General features: G+C 36.8%; 1 protein-coding gene across 1 annotated transcript; it reads right to left on the minus strand.

The window, feature by feature from the left end:
- Nucleotides 1-9298: 9298 nt before the first annotated feature.
- LOC110302155 (olfactory receptor 10D3) lies at nucleotides 9299-10237 on the minus strand. The gene has a single exon (XM_021172955.2). It carries the CDS (start codon nucleotides 10235-10237, stop codon nucleotides 9299-9301), a length of 939 nt encoding a protein of 312 aa, XP_021028614.1.
- Between the last annotated feature and the right edge of the window lie 14458 nt (nucleotides 10238-24695).

The following is a 24695-nucleotide window of genomic DNA, read 5'->3' on the forward strand; positions in this document are numbered from 1 at the left end:
CATAACCATTCTTGAGCCTAGGGTCTTCTATTTCACACATATTAGTCTCCGTTTTGTGTACTTTATATGTTATAGATATTGAACTCGTTCGTGTGTTCTCTCTCTCGCTCTCACACTCACTCACTCAGTCAGGGTTTCCTGTTGTATCCAGGCTATGTTGTTTTGGAACTTACTAAATACCTCAAGATGAACTCTGAACTCACCATGATAATACTATGGCTTTCTGAGATCCGAGATTATAAGCCTCTATACCTGGACTTAGAATTTTCTATAAATGTTTAATTCGTTTTGATATATGCTTAAATTATGAATACATTGGTTATTTTATTTATTTACATTTCAAATGTTATCCCTCTTCCCAGTTTCCCCACTGCAATCCCCCTATCCTATCCCTGTAACCCCTGCTTCTATGAGGGGGATAACATTTGAAATGTAAATAAATAAAATAATCAATAAAAAATGAGAGGGAAAATTCTCAGAGTACAAGTTCTCGCATCATTAAATTAAAAGTAAAGGGAAAAAAGAGGAGGGAAAATGCTAATGTTGTCACCAGGATCAATCCATAGATCCTGTAAACCAGTCTCATTTGCTAAGAGAAAAAGCTAAGCTGAAGGTAACAGAAAACTAACACAGGAAGGTGTGAGGAGGAGTGTGAGGAGGAGTGTGAGGAGGAGTGTGAGGAGGAGTGTGAGGAGGAGTGTGAGGAGGAGTGTGAAGAGGAGTGTGAGGAGGAGTGTGCATTCAATGCCGGAAATGAAAGCAGCAGACATGAGCTGTTGAAGTTGTAGACATGAAAATTTAAGTTTACATAGATGACATTTATCAAAAATATATCTTATTTAAAATGTCTTACTTTTGATGCATAATTCCATCATTTCTCCCTTCCTTTCTTATCTCCAAGCCCTCCCGCCTTGGCCTTCCCCATCTTCACTCTTTCAAATCCGTGGTCTCTTTTTTCATTAATTGCTATATCTTAATTTACAAACAAATGTTTCTGATGATTCAAAAAAAGAATTCATATTAGAAAAGACAGCTAGATCACTAAACTTTTAATTTACAACTTAGAATGACTCTTTGATTTATAAATTAAAATTACACTTTGTAAAATATAAGAGTAGCTCAAAATAAATTTAATATATACATTTTATATGACAAATATTTGAATTTCTAAACCATTTCCTCTAGTATTTAATTCTACATTTAGAAGGGAAGGGTAGTTATCAGATGTAGTTGAAGATTATTAGAGTCTACCAAAACTAATAAGAACTCATATAGTATTTCTTAAGGTTTTAATATGTATCAGGGACTCTGGTGAGTGTCTTATTAGACCTTTTTTGACTCGGCATTTTCAACACACCAGTAAGGTAAATAGATTACTCCTACAGAGAGAATTACACAGTCATGCTCACTGCTGTTCAATTGACAGGTCTGAAATGGATATCTAAGAACAGATGAGTGAACAAGGAAATATTTCACTACTTCAAAGAAAAATGAAATTTGAAGTTAAAGGGGTGGAACTAGAAAAATTCTACTGGATGAGGAGGGAACACAGGTTCAGAAAGACAAAAACCACACATTCTCTCTCAGATGTAGATACTACCTTCAAATTTTTGTCTGTGTATTTAACTCAGAGCAAAGGAAGATGTCAAAGACTAGAAATCAGGCTTAGAGGCTACATTAAAGGGAGAATGAAAGGCTATTAATAGAACAAAAGTACCAAAGTTGAATAGTCATGACAGAAATTCATAATCAGCGAGGGATATGGGAGCAAACAGAAAATTAAGGAGTAGAGGAGAGGGGAGAATTCAAAGAAAAGAGGTATGGAAGCTTATTAGCTTATAGTCCAATTTAAAAAAAAAAAAGCTCAAAGGTAGTAGAACACATGTGAAGAGAAAAAATGGGTGGGAACACTGAGAATTAAAGGATTAATGAAGAATAGAGGACAGTAAGGGATGGTGGATGAGTTAACCAAAACTAACTAACTATATATATATATATATATATATATATATATAATCCTAATGGAATCCTTCTAATTAGTAAGCCATTTTCAAAGTACAATTCTAAAAAGAGAGAGAGAATCAGGGATAACTACTCCACAGGAATAGACAATGTTGTGCAAAGAAAACTTGAGTTATTAGATGAAAATACAAGTACAAGATACAGGGCACGGTCTTAAGAGTTACTACTCAAGGTATCCCCAGACGTGTCTAAAACAGCACAGGGCATTTCCATTTGCATTGGCTACCCATCATGACCATATGGTAAGGACCTATTTCTGAAGACAAGACAAAATTTTGCTGAAGGAAACAGAGAAGTCAATTGAGGGGAGGGGGGTTGTTTTGTTGTTGTTGTTTGTTTGTTTGTTTGTTTGTTTGTTTGTTTTGAGACAGGGGTGCTCTGTGTAGCCCTGGTTGTCCTGGAACTCACTCTGTAGAAACAGGCTGGTCTCGAACTTAGAAATCTGCCTGCCTCTGCCTTCCAAATGCCGGGATTAAAGGTGTGTGCCACCACTACCCGTTTTCCAGAGAAGTCAATTTTTAAAAACCAGGAATCTTCCTATTGGTTGGCTATTATATTATTGGAAAGTGCTATGGAGGCTATTTGGGGAAGAAAGATATCCATTGTCTTACTCAGCATTGGACTTTGAATACTACAATACTGACCTGCTAGGTAAGGTAAACCTACTAGTGCAATAGTGGCACAATTGCTGTAGAATAATCAACTATGTTTCAGTTAAATTTAATACATGCTTCAAGGATAGAATTTTATACCTGGTACTGTTGGAGTTTGTCAAAAGACCCTTACTCACAAAGACCACAGAGACAGCCATCACTGCAAAACGCATGAGTATTTTTATTGATCCAACATGTTGGGGACTCCCCTCTCAGCACACAGGCCAGAGGAGAGACCCAGAACAAAGAAAGAACACACTTTTGATACCTTTGTAAGGGGCAGATTTGAGCAACAGGGTTCTCATTGGTGTAGCAAGTAACCCTTTCAGGCATTGGTTGGTTTGTATAGTGACTTTGGACTAGTGACTCACTTTGCTTGGCCCCATTATAAATTTGGTCAGCAAAGTAATAGTACATTTGGAACTTCTGGGTCAGTCACAGCTATTAACATCACAGGGAATCCTAACAAGGTCAGGGCAGTCTGCAGTCTTTCTCAGAATTTAGTGTGGGATGGGGTATGGGGATTTCTCTGGGAGCTGCTATCTTGTTATGGTTATTTCTCTGAGAACAACTAATATTATTTTGGCAGTTGCAAGCTTAGTCATTTTGTGCACTAAAACTATGTTTTTACATTTGTTTAGTCAGCCAGCTTCCTTACCTGCCTCTGCACTTTGCCTGCTAATACAGTCTGGAAAGTTAATTTTGAAGGGGGAAGGTACTAGGTGGTCTTGAATTCATTTTGGATATTACAGTACTCTAAGCCTAACCAAAAGTTTGAAGAGCTCATGCTATTATTATTATCAGTCCTGTTACATTGCCTTCTAAACATTTATGTTTATACCCATAGACCTGAGCTACTCTCAACAATGTTCAGCAGAGCATCTTATGCAGTTAATAGCAGTCAGGGCTCAGAGAAAGAGACTCAGAGCTCAGTCCCAATGAGATATCTATATCCAACCAACAACCACCAAGGCTCAGAAAATTTTGCAGAAAGAATAGATAGAAAGACTATTAAAGCATAAGGATATAGAAAGTGCTATGAAATTCTGTGGTTGTGTGCATAAAACTTGCAAAGGTCACGTCATATAAATCCCAGCAGAGAGCAATTGGCCTCACAGTCAGTAGTTAGGTTTTTTGTTTTTGTTTTTGTGGTTATTTATTTGTTTGTTTTATTTTGCTTCAATTTTGGTGTGTGTGTGTGCATGCGTGTGTGTGTGTGTGTGTGTGTGTGTGTGTGTGTGTTTGTGTGATCATTTTTTGTTAAAGATGTAGCCACTGGTAGATTTTCCATGTTTTAGTACATGACCCTGAGAAGCACTGCCTGGCCTATTGGGATTTTGTGTGTTTATTTTTGGTTTTGTTTTTTAAGTTGAAATAAGACCTGAAGTTTGGAGGTTATGTGATGAGAAATACTTAAGGAGTTTGAGAATCAAAATGCATGTAGGATAAATATGATCAGATTTCACTATTTACATGGATGAGATTAACAGAAAATACAGAAAATATTTAAAACCCATGATGGCTATGAAAAATAATGTAGAACATTAGATTAATACAATTTAACCTTGGCCTTTTTTATTCAATTTTCTGAAAACAAATAAATATCATTTATACTATATTTCTTAAATGTTAAGCTATATTATCAGTCGATCAATGAGCACAGTACCTGAGTAATTAGCAGAAGTAGAAGGAGACTTGTTTTAATTTCTTTGAAGGATGACCATCTTGATTTCATTTCCACAGCTGTTATAATATATTCTCAACAAAAGCAATGTAAGGAAGAAAAGGTTTGGCTTACAATTCAAAATCACTATTGATCTTGGCAGGCAAATTAAGAAGCTAGTCACATTATACTTTGTCAAGAGCAGAGAGCAATTAAATAAAGCAAGCATGCCAGTTTTCTGCCATTCTAGTTTTTGTTTGTTTGTTTGTTTGTTGTTAATTCTAGGGCCCTGCCAACGTGCCACCCACTTTCATGGTGTGTTTCCCCAATTCAGTCGACCCAATTAAGAAAGTTTCTCATAGGCATTGCCTTAGACCAAACTACTCTACACCATTATCCCTTCCCGGGTTGTTAACATCAGCTAACCATCACAATGCAGGAAAGAACAAGTACCATGAGGATTCAGAGCACTGACTAGAGATGGATTGTTAGTATATTAAACTCAGTGACAATAATCACCCAGATCTGTGACCCACATTTCCAGCATCTTCTTGGTTTACCGATCTTAGAATTCTGAGCATCAAACACATCGTACTCATTGTGTGAAATTCAGTCCCCAAATGAGAACATCTTTTTATATGATCCTGAGTGATGGGGTATATGTTTACTTAGAATATGTTTTAGATAGGCACTGACTTTACCTGGCTTATCCCTCAATCTTTAGTGAGTATCACAAATCCAGCATCCCTATCATATTACAGAATTTAGCATCTCCATCATACTTAATCATGATTAGTCTAAGCTTGAAAAATTAGAAACCCATGATATTGACTGCTTTATGCTATATTATGGAACAAAACGGAACACTGTTTACTTAATACAAATCAGGTCAGAGAAACTAGTCTCAGGATCTGCTGTAGGATCTCACTCTTACCCCACCATGAGGTTCCTGAATTACCTAAGATAATGGAGAACAAGGGGTTCTTGGAAACAAGTAGCTAGGTTGGGACACTCTACATCTTATAGTACAAAGATTGATGTGCTTTGGGTAGTAAGAATATTTCATGGGAGTACAAGACAGAAGAGCATACTTGGTTTTATTAATGAAGTATTTGTCCCACTGTAATTGTGGCATTGGTGGGAATGAATGCATACTTAATTGATTTAGTCACTCACTCTGAGAGGACCTAACTCATTCCATTTTAGAACAAGCAGCCATGTTATGCTTTAAGCTTCAGTTTCCCAAAGAAACAGGCAAGTCAAAGAAAGAAAGAAAGAAAGAAAGAAAGAAAGAAAGAAAGAAAGAAAGAAAGAAAGAAAGAAAGAAAGAAAGAAAGAAAGAAACTGGCCTGACATAACCAATCATATTAAAAATGACCTAACCATCCCTAAAATTCACATTGGATCCTGTGAGCACATCTGGTCATTGCCATTTTGTGTGATTGGCTGACAACTGTATACTGGTTGTTTTCTACAAAATGAGTACTTTTTATAACTTGAGTCTGGGGTTTTCTTTCAGTAATTCTCAAACCCTTACAACACTTTCCAGTAATATTATTGCTATGAATAAGTTCTCTTTAAGTTCATAGAAAATTAAATGTACATGCAACATCTTTTATAGTGAAGAATACTTTGGGGACTGTGTGCTTTTAAGCATTATGTAGTATTTTATTTGGTAAAACTGGATATATAACTCACCTTGATATGGGGTTCTTCATGGTATGAAACCAACTAATGTGGTTACTCTCCAGTTTGTCACCCCCTACACTCCTTCTTCATGACATCCTTCCCAACTACTCACTTTGTACACTAACTGTATAGTTTTCTTTTAAATCAATGTGCACATTATACCTCAGAGCTCCCATAGATGTCTATTGTTTTCTGGTTCTGCTCACTGTCCCATTCGTTGTGACTTTTACGAATCTGTCAGATTTATTTATTCCTCACAGCTTAGCTCAAAGAGTACTTTGTCCCCCCAAAGCCCTCATCAATGATCCACCCCAAGCACAATCAGTTACTTCTCTTTCTTGGGGTTCTCTGTATTAATGATGCCTATATGAAGACGATGCTAATAACAAGAGCACTAGAGTCCATCTACAGTCTATTTCATTCTAGCTGTGCAGCTTATTATCAAAAGAAATTGCTTATTTACTCTCTTATTTACTTTTTAATCTTCCACTGTATAGAAGGAGATAGCACCAATGCAATTACTTCACACACTCAAAGGAGTTCTTGCACACATTGTACATTCGAAAAATACTCAGCATATGCTAAGTTGGGGGGAAAGGGCAACTGCTTTTTTTCTAGTACTAAATTGTAAGTCTAATAATAGTAAGAAATGCAAAACAAAATCATAATGTGTCATCATGCCCTACCTAGAACAGTTATGATGAAAGCATTAGGTCAAAAAGTGAAAGGTAGCGAGCACATGTGAGTAAGGAAATGCAAGAACTACACAGTAGGAATGCAAATTAAAAAACACATCCATTTCTGAAAACACTGTTAAGTTTCTTCCAAAAACCCAAAGTAAAATTACCATATGCCCCCAAAATCCCCATTAAATCCCATGATCGGATTAGTAAGATTATATAAAAGGTATGCTAAAAAAATCTGTGCACTATTATGTTCATTTTATCACTATTTGTAACAGATTCTGGGATTGACTTAAGTGTCCTTCAGTAGATTAATTGTCAATGAAAATATGTCTCATGAGGACAATGAAGTATATTCAACCTTACAATGCAGGATGTCAGATAACTGGGAAGCATAGGAATCCATCTGTAGTGTCATAAAGAAAACACTGCTGGGCTGGAAAACAAATGTTCAATATATAACACCAATTAGGGAATCTAAAAGGCTCCAGTTCTCAAAGCCACAAGGGAAGGTGTAGGAACTGGAATAAGGCATTTATATTTGGGGAAATGTTATTTAAGGAATAAAAATTCAGTTAAGATGGAGAAATGATTTCAAGAGATTTATTGCATAGCATGGTGACTATAGTTAGTGATGATATACTGTATGTTTGAAGAGTACTAATAATAGAGTTTCAGTGTTTTCATCATAAAATATGAGCAACATAATCTATGTGTAAATTAGCTGGATTTAATGAGTCCATAATATGCATGTATGTCTGTGGGTCAAATATGGGGTTCCACATCTGCTCAAGGCTAGGCCTGCAGGGCGAGGCGGACTCGGAGAGTTTGACTGCACAGCAGAACCGCTGGGCCAGCATTGGACTGTGAGAAGCAGTGGATCCCACTCTGGGGGTAAGGGAGACGCAGTCTGAGATCCCTGGCTGACCTACTGGAGTCTGACTCCAACTGTCGGGCACCGCAGACACCACTGGGCAGCCTGGAAAAGCCTGTTCTTGGGTCCCTGGGCTGCACGGAGACCAGGGGCGTCAGTTTCTCATCTTGGGCATCCCAGAAGCCACTGTGTGTTACAGAAGAGCTGAGAACAAAGTGGGGAGCCTCAGGCAGACTCTGGCCCTGGGGCCGAATAGAAAAGGGTAGGAGGAGTGCTCTGAGCTAGCTCAGAGGTGATAGTCTGGCTAGCTCAGGCAGCTAGCTCGGCAGGCTGCTTGGTTATACTGGTAGCCATGGCTGGAGCACAGGGAGGCTTCCTGGCAGGAGGTTAGATGCTTGCTGCTCATTAGAGGAAGACCTATACCATTGCTCCAGCACGGTGGGTTCCAATGAGCAGAGATAGTACATGGTTTTAAGACATTTATTGGTTTATTGTAGAAAGACAGAGGGAGAAAGTAGAGAAATAGAAGCCGACCATGGCCACTTGGAGAGAAAGAGAGAGGGAGGGAGGGGAGAGTAAGAGCAAGAGGGTAAGAGAGGGAGCAGGAGAAGGAGGAGGGGGTAAGCAGCTCCTTTTATAGTGGGCTTGGCTATTTTCCTGTTGCCAGGTAACTATGAGGAGGAGCATACCTGGCTATTGCCATGTAACTGTGGGGGTGGAGTCCAGATAGCCTACATGACTGATTGCTGCAGAATTATGGAGCTGGGGCCTCCTATCAGGAACCCAGTGTTTGGGAGCATAGCAAACAGGCCTTCTGTCCCTTGCAGATTAATCTGCTGGTTCTCTGGGGTTTAAACCTAGCTCAACCAGAAAACAGGCTGCCTTTCACGGTCCCACATATGCCAAAACACGTTTTTGTTAACAAAGCAGATCCTAGTTCTTTGTGTAGGAGGAGTTGCAGAAAGTGAAGAACTGTAGGCAACTGAGGAAAGCTGGAAGCAGAAGAGAGGTTCTTGCCCCAAGGAATGGCATGCCAATTCGTTTTCCAGTGCCAAATGATCAGTAATACACAAGTAATGTTATATAGATGAAGTTATGATTAGGAATAAATGTGTATATACAGATACATTTGTGCATCCAATAACAATTAGAGTAACAAGAGGTCATGAATCTGAAGGAGAGTGGGAAAGGATATGTAGGAAGGTTTGGAATGAAGAAAGGCAAGGGAGAAATGTAATTATATTATGATTTAAAATTTTAAAGAGGAAAAATTAATTTTAAAAATCGTAACTAAATTTGTCAACTGTTGTTATCATATTTAAAACTATTACCCAAGAAAAACATGTGTGTGTGTGTGTGTGTGTGTGTGTGTGTGTGTGTGTGTGTGTGTGTGTGTGTGTGAAAGTGCCAATACTCTTTAGAGGTATGCCAATACTCTTGCTCAATTACTATATTTTTTTTCTTTTTGTCTTTCTGCATAAGATTGTCTCACATATAGTGGATGAAGCTTCTGTGAGAGAGACCTTCTTTTCTGAGTAGATATTACTTCCAAAAAAGGCAAATAACGACAACTAAGACTAAGCTAATAAAAGACTAACACTAGTGAAGCTCACTCTCTGTGCTAAGGATATATCAGTAAGATTGATAATGGCAAGATCGATGCTATATCACACAAGTGATTTTGATGATGATGATTGATGATGATTTCATCTTCCTAACCCTCAGAAACTGGCCCTTTCCCATGCAGTATCTTTTTCAGGGCTATCTTTACTTCCTTATTCCTCAAAGTATAGATCAAAGGGTTCAGCATTGGTCCTACCAAGTTCATCAGAATTTGCACGACAGTTCCCAGCATGGGGTTTGGTGTAGGCTGTAGGTATACAGTGATTATAGGTCCATAGGCACAGAGGATAGCAATGAGATGGGCACTGCAGGTGGAGAAGGCACGCTGACGCCCCTCAGTTGACTGAATACTCAAGATGGAGATTGTGATTCGTGTATAGGACAGAAGGATCAGGAGAAAGCAGACAAGGGACACTAGACCAACATTAGTGAAGCTCACTCTCTGTGCTAAGGAGGTATCAGCAGACGCCAATGGCAAGATGGCTGGTATGTCACAGAAGAAGTGATCTACTTCATTGGGACCACAGTAAGGCAAAGTGAAGGTAAGGGAAGTTAAGACGCTGGAGTGGAAGCATCCTAATAGCCATGTGCCCACAGCTAGAGCCACACAGATCCTAGAGTTCATGATGACCGAGTACCGAAGAGGGTGACAAATGGCAGCAAAGCGGTCATAGGCCATCACTGTATACAGAAAGCACTCAATGCTCCCAAGAAAATGAAAGAAGAAGAGCTGGGAGACACAGTCTTGGTAGGAGATAAGTCTGCTAAGTCCCATAAGGTAAAGGAGCATTTTTGGACAGGTCACAGAAGAGAAACCCATATCAAATACAGACAAGTTCCCCAGGAAAAAATACATGGGTGTATGAAGGCGAGTTGAGGAAATAACAGCCACAAGGATAGAGACATTTCCCACTAGAGTACAGGCATAGAAGGGCAGGAATAACACAAAAAGCAGAGTCTCAAAGCCCTCTGTGTGTGGGATTCCCAGGAGGATGAACTCAGTCACCACTGAGCAGTTTTTTATCTCCATGAAAGGCAGCTCCAGAAGAGGAAGAAGAAGCATTGGTGGTGGAGAAAGTCTTGGCTAAAGAATGCACATGATCAAAAAATGAAATGCAAGTGTTAGTGTGTTGGCTTTATGCCACAGAAAGATTGCTCATGATCCAATTTAAAAAATGTTATTACAAAAATTCTTGCCATCGCCAACTGAATGTTTTGTCCATAAAATAGTTTTGCTGTATTGATTCCAAATGCAGACGTTTCTTGTTAAGTTAACAGAGTAAAGATCATGTTTGAGAAAGTAAGGACAATCTCCACATAAATATATGCTGCTCCTTCACCATGGCAGAGAGATATCAACTCTCAAAATAATTTAGAATTCTTCACATCACTGGAGTCAGGAACACCATTGTATTTGCAATCCACTATTAATAGTAGCCTTACATTTTACCCCTTTGTTCATGAAGTAAGATTAACTGATCACTACTTAACAGCTTAAAACATGTTTATTTAATCTCAGTTCACTTAATTCTCACAGAATGTCTATGCTTTAGGTCTGGAATAAAGTAAATACTAATGTATTGGCTAGGATAAGCCACTCAGCTAAATCCAGGTTAATGGGAGAAATTAGGATCTAAAATATTTTTGTAGATATCAGTCTTTTCACTTTATGATATCTGTGATGTCATTTTCATATTGCTGCACCTATTGGACCAGGCACAAACATTAGTTGTGTTCTTGCCCTCTTAGCAAGCAATGGAAGATTAATGTGTCTTTCTGACTGTGCACACTAGCACACATGCTTATACAAATAATTGTGAAGTCTAGAGTACATTGTGTCACATATAACTATACCCATGGTGGAAAGTATAATACTTGGCATTATTAAATGCTGAGAAATTAAAGCTCTCAAGATAAAATTGTTCAGTACCTAGAAAGAACTGGATAAATTGATTTTCTTTTCACATACTTATGTGAAAGATCAGATAGCTATCTGCCTAAGCAACCTTGTAAAGTAGTTGATACTATGCTTTTGCTACAATCCACTAAATATTTACTTACTTGGCTCTGGTAACTGGAGAACACTTGCTATTGTTCTACAGAAGAAAGAAAGAGAGAAAGGAAGAGAGAAAGAAACAAAAAAAGAAAGAAAGAAAGAAAGAAAGAAAGAAAGAAAGAAAGAAAGAAAGAAAGAAAGAAAGAAAGAAAGAAAGAAAAAGGGAGGGAGGGGGAGGGAGAGAAAGAAGGAAGGAAAGAAAGAAAGAAAATAAGTAGGTTATAAATAAGAGCTATACATGTATTTATAATACCCATTCCAAATGTCTGTCATCCATTTAATAGAAATGCAAATAAACCTATTTAAATACAGGCTTACTGAGAATTTCTATTTTATTAGGCATTTTGAATCAAGTACAAATTCTTTGTAAAAGGAAATATTAAGAAAGGTATTTGTGAGCTGATTCTCAAGCAAGATCAAAAAAAGAAAGAAATTGTTATATTTTATTTTTTTATCAATGAATGATTTTATAAATCCTGGATTCTGAGATCATTTGTAAACAAGCATTTCAAATTCTCTTCTATTGATATCATGAACTATGAGCAGATGTGAACATGACACTTACATGACTTACAAGAAGAAAGTGTGCTCTTTAAGCTTCTGTCCATTGGTCTTAATATGGCTGTTAATTCATATTGGAATTGGAGATTTCTGGAGAAACCACTGAGGGATCTTCTCTCATGCTCACTAAAGCTCTTCTTAGCCAAGAAACAGGGACAATTACAAAAAAACTGAATGTGCCTCTGTCTTCCACAAAGCTGTCTTCCAGGCAACCTCATTATTTTCTCATATATGGAAATTTAAATGGACTTTGGAGCCCTTAGGAGTCAGTGAATGTATGGTATTCCAACAGGTTTCTGAACAAAAAGAATAATCAGATACTAGTAACAAATCCAACTAAGGTTGTTCGGATAATGCCTCATCTAGTGACATCACTTTGAAATTATTTTAAATAATAAAATGAAAGTTAAAAATGTAGAGCCATATACAGTCATGCCATTTCCATGACTGACCTGGGGAAAGAGAAAAATATAATGACTATAATTCAGTCTGGGATCCACATAGATATCATCCCTCAGCATAAATACATGCTATTAAGTTGTCAAGTGTCAGCAGTATACCTCGATCTTTTTTTTAAATGCCCACTTCCAAATAAAATTTTCATACTTCTTGCTCTGGACTCAATTGGGTCTTTCAAAAATATAAGCATAAAATACCCAAAACTATTAGATTATATTGTTGAGAGGGAACTTGATTAAGGTTAAGTAAGGTTATAAGGGTGATTGATCCAAAAGAAGCAATGTTCTCATATACAAGGAAGGATCACCAGATTGCTTTCTCTCCTGTTTCTCACCCCCCGTGTTTCTCCACATGAGAACACAGTGATAACATGACTGTGCTATCTCCCAAAACCAGTCCTGATGCAAGACTTCACTTCATTTTGGATGGTTGTCTATGCTAAGTGTTTGTGGCAGGCCTTCATGATAATTGCAATTGACTAAAATACTTCTAATTTTCTATTAGTTTGATTTGGAGCTATAGGTCCAATTACTGACTTCCTAATAAATATGCTTTTCAACTGAAAAACTGACTTCCAAAAGCATAAATATATCTACACGTGACTTTTCCAGAATTAAATATGTATACATACTAGTCAAAATATATTAAGATCAACAATAAATAAGAAAAATTGCTGTAAACCTAACCCGCTTTTGCATGAATTTCATATATTTATAACCTGATTTTTCTTTTCCAAAACACACAAACTTCATATTCTCAAACAACTGAAAATAAATAAACATAAGATACTGAAAAAAAGAAAACCAAAGATTGACTGCCAATATTTAGCTATTTGAAAAAAACTGAAAAATACTGCTTTCTGATGATGATTTCTGAAAAAAGGAAACTTACCCAAATAATGTGCAGGAAAATAAACAGAATTATATATATGGAGTAGCTAAATATGAAGCACTCAATAAAAATAAGTTATTAAAAAGGCAACAAATATTTATAAAAACTAATAAACATAAAGTATGAATATTCACATGAAATACTTTCTATTCCAACTGTGCAATTAGTTAATTAAAATCTTAGTGGGTGAAAGGCATCTGTTATCTTCCAGTTTTATGGGTTGGAAATCAAGGCATTACCTAATTGCATATCAGGAGTTCTGCCAGGAAATCTTATGAGGTTGCTGTAGAGCTGCCAGTTGGGAACTGGGACTTCAATCATCCCTGAAGTGCCCACTAGGGAAGAACTCTGGGCTACTATCCAACTGAGACCTGTGACAGTATGGCTTCGTAAAGTGTAAACTGCCTTCTCCAAAGCAATCAAACCAAAATACTACAACGTGGAGAATACCGTCTAGATGGATGGAAGGCACAGCTGTTTACAATCTAAACATCATTCAACCATTCCTGCCACCTTCCATTGCTAGAACCAATATGCTAAATCCAAGCAGAAAGGGCTTTGCAGAGCAGCAGAGGAGACAGTGATCTAGTAATAACTGACTACCTTGGGACAACCAGATATTTGTATTTTTCAAAATCAAAGTGGAAATAATTTCTTACCCTGTCACAAACAGAATGCAATTTGACATAGATTAAAGATTTAAAACTGAGAAATAAAGTCATAAGAATTTAGGACCAATTAAAGATAAAATGTTAAATTATAAATACATCCAAATATAACATGAATAAAAAATTTAGACCTAAGAGTTATATTATAAAACTAAAATTTTGGACTTTCATTTGTAGTATCATTCTTACAAACATGTAATTATCATAATATATTTGACAACATTTAGAAATACCAACATGTGATGAGATGAAAACACTTTCCTAAATCAATGTAAATCAACATGGACTATTACGAATGTCTATTTATTGTCTGTTAATATTAATCTTGCTAACATTTTATGATTCCTAGTTTAAGCACTAGTCAATATATTCATAAAGCATATGTAATAACTGTCTCAGTTAACCTAAGAGGTCATGTTGTTTTACACTGCTACCAAATCAATGACTAAAATATAAGCTGTTTTCCCCCAGGTCCTCAAATGCAATTGTTTATTCTATCTACCATGTACAGACATTTTACAACTATCAGACATTTGTAGTATGGGAAGACATTTTCACAAGTATGTCAAATCTTATCAGAAAAATAAAAGACCATTGTTGCTCCTTTGGACGATATACTGGGTGTTCCGATAGTTTTGGAAACTCCTTTAGGTTCTTTCAAAGCACCAGTTTGACACTGCTATTGCCCACATTTAGAGTCCCTTATGTAGCATTCAGAAGTGAAGCCACCCTTGTAACACAGGCCATTCCATTCACAACCAGCTCTTTGCGTTAATGCTTGCGTCCCCATTTTCCATGAAAATGTTTCTACTTTTGTGTTTTGTACTGTCCAAATCAAACGTGTTCTCATCAGATATCTTTCTAAAAAATATTTCCCTTCTTCTTCATAGGTTACATTTCTTTGGATTCCGAGTCATTTAACATTTAAAGGTGTTTGTTTCTGAAAAGGTATTCTTAGTCTTGAAACTAATGTCCCATGTGTAATGAGGACTAGGATCAACCTGGGACATGAAAATGTTCTCAGATATCTGTGAATGAATGAATGAGTGAGAAAGTGACTGAATAAACTAATTAATAAATGAGCAAATGAATGAATTTTCCTCATTGTGTGAATTACTTGAATTAGTGTTGATTTTTTTCCATGCTAGCACTCCTACCCCAAGTGCCAGCTCCATATGGAAAAAAAATTGAGAATACCAGGTAGTCTTCCCACAGACCTTCTCTACTCTCTGTCACGTACTACCTGGCCCCAATTTGTCAGGCTTTCCCTAGCACTGAAACAGAGCACCAATTGCAGCCTCTTTTCCTCCCTGTCCACATCTCCAATGGATCTACAAACTATCCCTCCTGGCCTCCCTTGCCCAACTTTTCAAAGTGTCCCAGAGCCCAACTCAGGCAGCCAACCCTTACTCAACCACAGGCCATACCTACCAGAAGACAGGGTAGGTTTTACAAAGACCTTCTCTACTCTCCCTGCTAACCCCCAGAACCAGTTCCTCAGACAAGTCTCTAGAGCTTCAAAAGAACACTAAGTGAGGCCTCCATTCCCCCACGGCCCATGTCTCCAGTGGATCCCAGAGATCAGGACCATTCCCTCCTAACACCCCTCCCTATCGTGTCACCGTACCCCAGACTCCAACACAGCAGGATTCCCTGTGAAAACACCAGCCAACCAGTTCAACAAAACAGGCAACTCACACATAACAGTATATTAAAATTTGGAGAGGAAGTAGTAATCAAACACCCACCCAACAAAGACAAACTTAGGAAGCAGTGCCTAGACCTATAGACATCCCAAACTCAAATGCCTAGGTGCTGGTGTAACAATACAATACATAACAGCCAGGAAAATCCATTTTCCCCAGAGATCAGCTATCCTACCTCAGCAGGCCCTGACCATTCCAACATAGCTGAGGGAAAACGCTTTAAAAACAATTATATAAAGGTGATGGAGGTCCTTATAGAGGAAGTTAATGTTGGTTTACAAATCCTGAATCACAATGGGCTGGGCTCTCCCATATCAACACTAAGAAAGTATCCTACAAGCCAGGCAGTGGCTTCATTCCCAGCACTTGGGAGGCAGAGGCAGGTGGATTTCTGAATTGTAGGCCAGTCTGGTCTACAGAGTGAGTTCTAGGACAGCCAGGGCTACACAGAGAAACCCTGACTCGAAAAAACAAACAAACAAACAAACAAACAAAAGACAAAAAACAAAAACAAAACAAAGAAAGCATCCTACAGTCTTGACTGTAGCCCAATCTTATGTAAGCATTTTCCCAGCTGAGGTTTCCTTATATGAGATGACTCTAGTGTATCAAGTTCACATAACACTAGCCACCAGAGCTTGTTCCTCTGTTTTGGTGTAAGTAGCAGTCTCAGAACCCTCAGCATGCTCAGCAAGCACTGTATTCCTGAGCTATTGCAGGCGGTATAACCAAGAGGCTGATTGTTCTAGATGCTGTGAGAAAGCAAGCTGAGGAAGCCATCCGGAGCAGTGCTGAAGCAGCCCTCCTCCATCATCTCTGCATCAGCCCCCTGCCTCAAGCTTCATGCCTAGTTTGATTTCCTGCCTTGACTTTTCTCATAAAATCGCGGTTCAGGGTCTGTAAACCAAATAATCCCACTCCTTCACAAGTTGCTTTTAACCACGGTGTTTCATAGCAGCAATAGTAGCCCTAAGATAAACCAACAAGGTAACTACCGAATTTTCAAAGAGAAAAATATGGATTTTCTTACGTGTTATTTTTCTCAAACAAACCTGCAAATAAGTAAGCCTTGTTCATAACATCTCTCCCACAGTAAAACAAAATGGACTAATGAAAAAAATGAAACAACTATAGAACAAACAGGATTCTAACAAAAAGGACTAATTTGAACAAATCAAATTATACTTGATAATAAAGGTAATGCAAGGTTGAATGATTTAATAAGGTATTTGTGAGCCTTATGTTTTAATTTTTAAAATTATTTTTAAATTTAAAAAATGGATTTTACTGGACAATTAAATTTTGAAGTAAATATTTTTTAATTTGAAGAAAAGCTGTCAATTCAAAATGAAGCAATGATGACAATGTTCCATGGGAGATGTGAAGACTGCAGCAGAGATAGATTAGCCTCATAAGCCACAGAGATGGATATGGATGCTACACATTAAATATGGCTCCCTGGGAGTTATATCAGGTCTATCAGCTTCACTCACACACACCTCTGTGAACCATGAACCTGATTGGGTGCTATACAAGAGGAGAATTATGCCTGGCACATAATGTTCTTCATTAGCTTTAATGAACTTTAACAATCATCTGGCCATTGCAATTTTCACTGGCTACAATTTCTCTGACCTCATCAACCCCCTCACACTGCTTTCCCAGGACTCTGTGAACCAGCTTTCCTCTGCTGCTGATTCACAGGCTCTTCTCAGAAAGGTATCCATGGAAACCAAATGCAGAGACAAAGGGAGGCACACAGAAACAGATTAACATCGATTTTAAATCTACTGTAGCCTTTCTTTGGACCTTTACAAATGTTTCTAGCACAGCTAATGCCAAAAACTTACAAATCTCTTATGTGCTGTCATTAAGGTAAATGCTAGAAATACTATCCCGTAACAATATCATAAAGCAAAAGAAACTCATAGTCATGTGTCACTCAACAAAGAGAACATAGCCCAAAAAACATAATGAGACAATTATGTTAGCATGGAAAATCACAGGGTGAATTTGTACAAACCTAGATGTAATTCAAAGAACCCATAAACACAAGGTGAACCTGGTTATCATCAGCAGAATAGGGCATTCTGTTTTATAGAAAGCCAGAGATTTCAGAAGTAGAAGTGCACTCTCATATATCCATGAACTGGGCAGTGCTGTAGATATATAAACCAGCACACAACTGTTCATTATCACTACCAAGGATTTTTTTTAACCAAGTAATATTGTTTCTGCTGTACATTTACATGAAGGGGCAGTACAGTATGCTTCTGGACACCTGTCCTACCACAAATGTAACAAAAAATGATGTTGCATATAAATGTTACTAAGTGCTATGAATTTTTCCAGTTTTATTATCTTTTAATATAGCTTATAAATTAGGTTTTAGTTTTAGGATTTATTTATAATTTATGTATATGAGTGTTTATACTCAAGTATGTGTGTGTACCATGTATATGCCTGGTGCCTGCAGAGGCCATATGAAGATGTCAGATCACCTACAAGTAGAATTATAGATGTTTGTGAGCCACCATGTTGGTGCTGGGAATAGAACCTGGGTCCTCTGCAAGAACAGCAAGTGCTTCTAATCCCTAAGTCGTCATCTCTCCAGTGCCTCATTATTATCTTATAAGGCCAGTATCCCATGTGCGGTCTATCATTGACTGAGAATGATCATAAGTGGTATTTAATGTTTAATAATAATAATAATAATAACAATGAGCCACACATATTAATAGTCTGCTTTACAGATCTTTTACTTTTTCTTATATTTTATTTACTTTTATGCATGGATATGTATGCCAATGAAAACTATATAAACTTCAGAGGATTACTTACAGGAATTCGTTCTTTCCTTCCACTGTATGGGATCCTGGGGATTGAACTCAAGCTGTCAGGCTAAGTGGCAGGGACCCTTATACACTGAACCATCTTGCTGGCTCTGTTTTATGCTTTTTGGTTTTGGTTTTGGTTTTGGTTTTTGTTATGTTTTCTTTGTTTTGTTTTAGTTTTTGTTTGTTTTCTGTTTTTAATCTAAAGGAGAAGAAAAGTCAAAGTATTGTTTTTTTAATTTTTTTCTCATTTTGTTATTCCTCTGCCTTTGCCCCTCCTACATTTTTCCCTAATGCTCAAATCTTCACTATGTCTAATTTTTCCAAAACTTCAAATCCTCTCAGCTAATAAACATGATTATGTGTCATTTTGTTCTTCAAGCTTCTGACATTTCTAGGTCAAATTAACTTCTCTCCTCTGGATCCACTTCATATTTTAAATAAATTGGTCTTATGATCACTTGTATGCAATTTGTTTCACAGTTTCAGTGAAAATTTGCTCGATTCATAGTATTTATTCTCTGTAGTTTTCTTCACACACACTTATTAAATCATAAGTTAAGGTTGGCTAAATGAATGCCTTAGTTCGTTAAAATGAGTAGGGATATTCTGAGTTCTGAGGCCCCTAACTGGAACACAGAACTCCTTCACTGGTACATAAGTTTACTTGTTAGCCATAATGGAGTTCCTATCTACTTAAAATTCCTTTTTAAGAGTCAAGAATTAAAAAAATAAGACAATGACAGTGCATCTGTGTGGGTCTGGTCTAAATGTTTCTGTTTAGCTCTGATTGCCATTGAGTTCCAAGAGCTTAGTTGTTGCTTTAAAATAGTACAATTAGCATAGGCTGTGAGGCAAGTACACAAGGATATCATTTACAAAGAGATATCCAGCCCCATATTACAAATAGCTAAAAATTCTCAGCTGTGCTCACCCTCTGCCACTGAGCCACTGTGGGGGGCGGGGTGTGAAAATACTGAAGAAGAAATTGGTAGCCTTAGATGCATAGAGGCATGCAGTCCTTGTCCATTGGAAATTTCAACAGATGCAATGATAAGACAAGCAACAAGACAATATAAAATCTTATTCCATAACAAACAGTATCTGCCATAGAATCTACAGTCATCTACAGTACTATATTTAAATCCTGAATTTAAAACCAAACCATCCCTGAAATAACAGGTAGATAGATAGATAGATAGATAGATAGATAGATAGATAGATTATAGATAGATATAGATATAGTTTGATCTTTCAGTGTCCTGATGATTTATTACACACAAAACAATTGCTTCAGATAATATTAAAATGTCTCTAACCACTTCAGAAAGAACATACTGTTTATCAGTCTATCACAAGACAGATTTTTGTTTATTATGGGTTCTGAATGATTTTAAGGTGTTATTAAAAATCTTTCTCTTATTGCACTGTAATTGTCATTTTTTAAATCCTTGACTCATGAACAGAAATTTCGACTAGACAGAAACTCCATTATGGCTAATTCTAAAAGCACTTTCTAAAGATGAGGGGAATCACTACACCTTGAAATGACTGCATAATCTTATGTACCAGTGAAGGAGTTGTGTGTTCCACTTAGGGGTCTAAATCCTCAGACTATTCCTACTCATCTTAATGATCTAGTACATTAATTTAGTGAGCCTTTACTTATATTTTAATAAGAATCTGTGAAAAATAGAAAAGTACTTTCTCTTGTATTAGGTTTTAGGAATATGATTTTTATTTGCATTGATTGTATTTTTGAAAACTTATGTGTGTGTTGTTTGTGTACATAAAATACATCTAAGAATATGAACTAGACCTAACCTTGTATTTTCAGAAGTGGGTAGTGATATAATATACTTTAAAAGCATGCACTACTATAAATAATCAGCAACTTGCTACTTAATTCAAACCATGTATACTGCCATGGTTTTCAAGTTGGGCCTTCTCAAGTCTCAAATTGCTTACCCTGGTCCTGTTGCATATTTAAACTGCCTAGTCTAAATTTTTCTTTCTAACATGTGCTTGCTAAAGTCAATTCTGTCTACTGAAACATGATTGACAAATGCTGCTGATGCTTCTTAGAGGTGAGAGGAGCCTAACACAGAGACTACTCAAATAGTTGGAGGTGTGCTAAAAATTCTGAGTAATCACTAAATATTTTTAATTGCAGATAAAAACTATTCAGTGGTATAGTAAGTGGCAAGGGAAATTTTTATCATTAGTTCGTTTAAGGGAAAATATTAGTAATCCTTTTTAATGTAGTAGCTTAGAAACATCCAGCCTCATTATAGAAATGCAGAAAAAATAGGAATCAATGAACTTGTTTGAATACCCAGCCTCCTGAGAGACACAGACGTTCCTCATTTTTCTCTCATGTTTTCTGTGTTATATACATTATTTGACATGTCACTATCCCATTGATTTATCACATATAAAACAACTGCTTTACAGGATAATCAAAATGCTACTTCTCTGTTTTAATGATGTATATAATAAGGCATTTAAATTTAATGAATCATCAAATACGTTATTTATAAAGCTACATTCGTGATTATATATAATAGATTGAAGCAAAATTGAATGAGCATTTCCCATTATAATTCTACTAATTTCCAATTAAAATTCCACTAATTAAAATGTGTGGGGAGGAAGCTGTGTGTTAGGATAAGCATGTTACATTCAAATTTTTTTCCCTTGGAGACACAATCCAGAAAGGAACTAAGGCATAAACACTTTAACAAGCATTTGCCTTACTTAATGCCAACCCCCAAACTGATTAATCTTCCCTGCCTCATGACTCTCTCACACATGAGAATCAAAACTAGTGGGGAAAAAGTCAAACTCATAATGAGCACTAGATGCATCTCAGGTATGACACTCTGGAGATTAATTATTTTTAAAAAGTTATCTTCTGTGATTCCCTTTGAGATACATTATAAGTTGATGTAAGTGGTAAGAAAGATTTCTGTAAATGCATTTTCTGCTATGAACTTTGCTTACCTAATTAAAACGAAGTCCCATTATCTGGATGTCAACAAATGATGACAATCAACATTATTGCAGGGCACACATGTCCTCCACTATACAGGGAGGACTAATTCATTGTCACTGAGAACAGGACCATATGAGTAATGTTGAGTAAGCTGCCCAGCCTGTCAGTCAAACACTGAGAAACAGGGATATAGTAGCCTCTTTTCTCACAGGCTTAGTGTTACAATAAATAAAATATGCATATAAGAGGGTCACTGCAGTACTTACTTCATTGTATTCTTAGCCAAATCACAACAAAATACCATTTTTGTGTTATTTTAATGTTTCTTGATGGTGGCTTTACCTTATTCTCTTTTATATACAGTTACAATTTTAAATAGGCTTACTTCAACAAGGCTTACTCACATGTTTTAAAAGCCCATTGATCTTAGTTTAAATATTGTGCTTACAGTTTTTCTATAATAGGTCACTTTGACAGGTTCTTAATCTCTAATAGCAGTTACAAGTGAAAACACTGCTTTTTCTAATATTTAATGAGAAATTCAGGCAAATGACAAGGTTTTTTATTCTGTTTTGTTGTTGGTTGGTTGGTTGGTTTTTGGTTAAGAATTTTTATATACTGCTTATAATATGTTAATTTTAGCTCTGTGGTCAATATATGTCCTGGTGACATAAAATATGTAATTCCAAAATTAATTTCTTTTACTTTTATTGGGTTAGATGCTCCTGAGTTTGGCATTTCAGTATCCTTACATGAAGCAAAATCACTAGAAATATAATGAAAAAAGCTCACCCAATTCTGCTTCATTCTAATAATTTATATATATAAATATTAATATATAATAAGAAGTGGGGAGCCCCCTTCTACTTAGCTGAGGCCTAAGTAGAGCATAAGGACTAAGTGGAAGAGAATCTTAAGGGTCTGATAGGCTAAGGTTACCCATAGCTCTCCTGTTCTCAATTGGATTTCATATTCTTAAAATTCTTTATTCTTTGAAATTCTAAAAATGGAATCTATATTTCCTGTTCTCACACTCAAATGTGATTTACAATTATCCCTTCAGGTTTACAGTAGCAGACATGATTTTCTTTGTGTGAAGTGGGCCTGAAATCTAAACAAATAATAGTTGGTTCCCACTGTAACAGTCACAACATTAAGTACCAATAGACACATTGTGCCTGACAGGCTTCAATTATAGCATAAATCATTTATATTTGGGTGAAATCACTGATGAATTCCCTTCCTTAACAGCCTTTGTGGTACCCTCTAGCAGTATATACTGACTAACAAGGAAGAATCTTCCAGTCCAATTCCAGGTCTATTTTTCTTTGTCCATAACCAAGATATTTAATGTCTTCATCAACACAGTCTTACCTTTTAGTTCTTCTGGGTAGCCAAGAACAATGCCAAGAGCCTGTGTTTTTCTTACACACTCCAGGACCTCACTTATAGGAAGTTATTGTATATCTGCAGTGGGATTTCATTTGCTTAGCCATGACTTCAAGAATTGATATTATCTGCTGATGTAGATATCTTCTATACAAATTCTTTTAAATTTAAATACATATTTTAAATATGTATTTTTAAGTGAATTTTATAGTAATGTGTCAATATTTTATTCTCACATCCTTGATTCTTGCTAACACATCCCCCTCTATTCAATCCCTTTAACCCTTTCCCTGTTAAATGTTACAACCAAATAGTTCTCCTTCTATTTTCAGTTCATCACACTTTCAGCCCCTCCACTCTCATAGCATCTTCTAACTCTCTTGCTATCTTCCTGATCATATCTAACATCCTAGGCTCAACATAAATCAAATCAGAGTTCTATGATTTGAAGCAGTGCTTCTTATTTGGACACAAACATGCAGCACTTTTTTCTGGACCTATATTACTTCACTCAGTATAATTGTTTCCAGTTCCATAATGTATATGAAATTTTCATATTTTGATTTCTCTTTAGTGCCTGATATAATTCTACTATATGAATTTACCACATTTTTGTTATCCACTTATTTGTTGATGACCATACAGACTGACTCAATTTCTTAGATATTGTAAATGGAACAAAGTGACTATAGCTATGTTGTATATTCAACATAAAGTATAAACTCCTTTGGGTATATGCCCAAGAGTACTAGAGCTGGATCAAGTGGCACATATATTTTTCACCATTTGTGGCACCTCCACACTGGTTTCCATAGTGAGTGAATAAATTTATGCTCCAATCAACTATATATGAGGGTTCGTTTTGGCCAAATTCTCACCAGCATTAATTATCATTTATTTTATAAAATCATAATAATTGTAAGACGGAATCACAAAGTAGTCTTGGTTTGCATTTCTTTAATGGCTAGCAATGTTAAACATGTTTTAAAGTGTTTATTGGCCACATGTTCAATTCCATCATCATTTTTATACGTATGGTTCCTTTTTTTTTTTTCCAATTTATTTTTTTTAATTAGGTATTTTCTTCATTTACATTTCAAATGCTATCCCCAAAGTCCCCCAGACCCCCCTCCCACTCCCCTACCCACCCACTCCCACTTCTTGGTCGTGGCATTCCCCTGGTTCTTTTTTTTTTTTTAATATTTTTATTACATATTTTCCTCAATTACGTTTCCAATGCTATCCCAAAAGTCCCCCATAGCGCCCCCCCACTTCCCTATCCACCCATTCCCATTCTTTTGGCCCTGGCATTCCCCTATATTGGGGCATATAAAGTTTGCAAGTCCAATGGGCCTCTCTTTCCATTGATGGCTGACTAGGCCATCTTTCGATACATATGCAGCTAGAGACAAGAGCTCCGGGGTTCTAGTTAGTACATCATGTTGTTCCAACAATAGGGTTGCAGATCCCTTTAGCTCCTTGGGTACTTACTCTAGCTTCTCCATTGGGAGCCCTGTGATACATCCAATAGCTGACTGTGAACATCCACTCCTGTGTTTGCTAGGCCCCAGCATCGTCTCACAAGAGACAGCTATATTTGGGTCCTTTCAGCAAAATCTTGCTAGTGTATGCAATGGTGTCAGCGTTTAGAAGTTGATTATGGGATGGATCCCTGGATACGGCAGTCTCTAAATGGTCCATCCTTTCATCACCGCTACGAACTTTGTCTCTGTAACTCCTTCCCTGGGTGTTTTGTTCCCAATTCTGAGAAGGTGCACAGTGTCCACACTTTGGTCTTCATTCTTCTTGAGTTTCATGCGTTTAGCAAATTGTATCTTAAATCTTGGGTATCCTAAGTTTTGGGCTAATATCCACTTATCAGTGAATACATATTGTGTGAGTTCTTTTGTGATTGTGTTACTTCACTCA

This window comes from Mus caroli, unplaced genomic scaffold (genome assembly GCF_978045245.1).
Source record: "Mus caroli unplaced genomic scaffold, Mus_caroli_1 scaffold_11, whole genome shotgun sequence".
Lineage (NCBI taxonomy): Eukaryota > Metazoa > Chordata > Mammalia > Rodentia > Muridae > Mus > Mus caroli.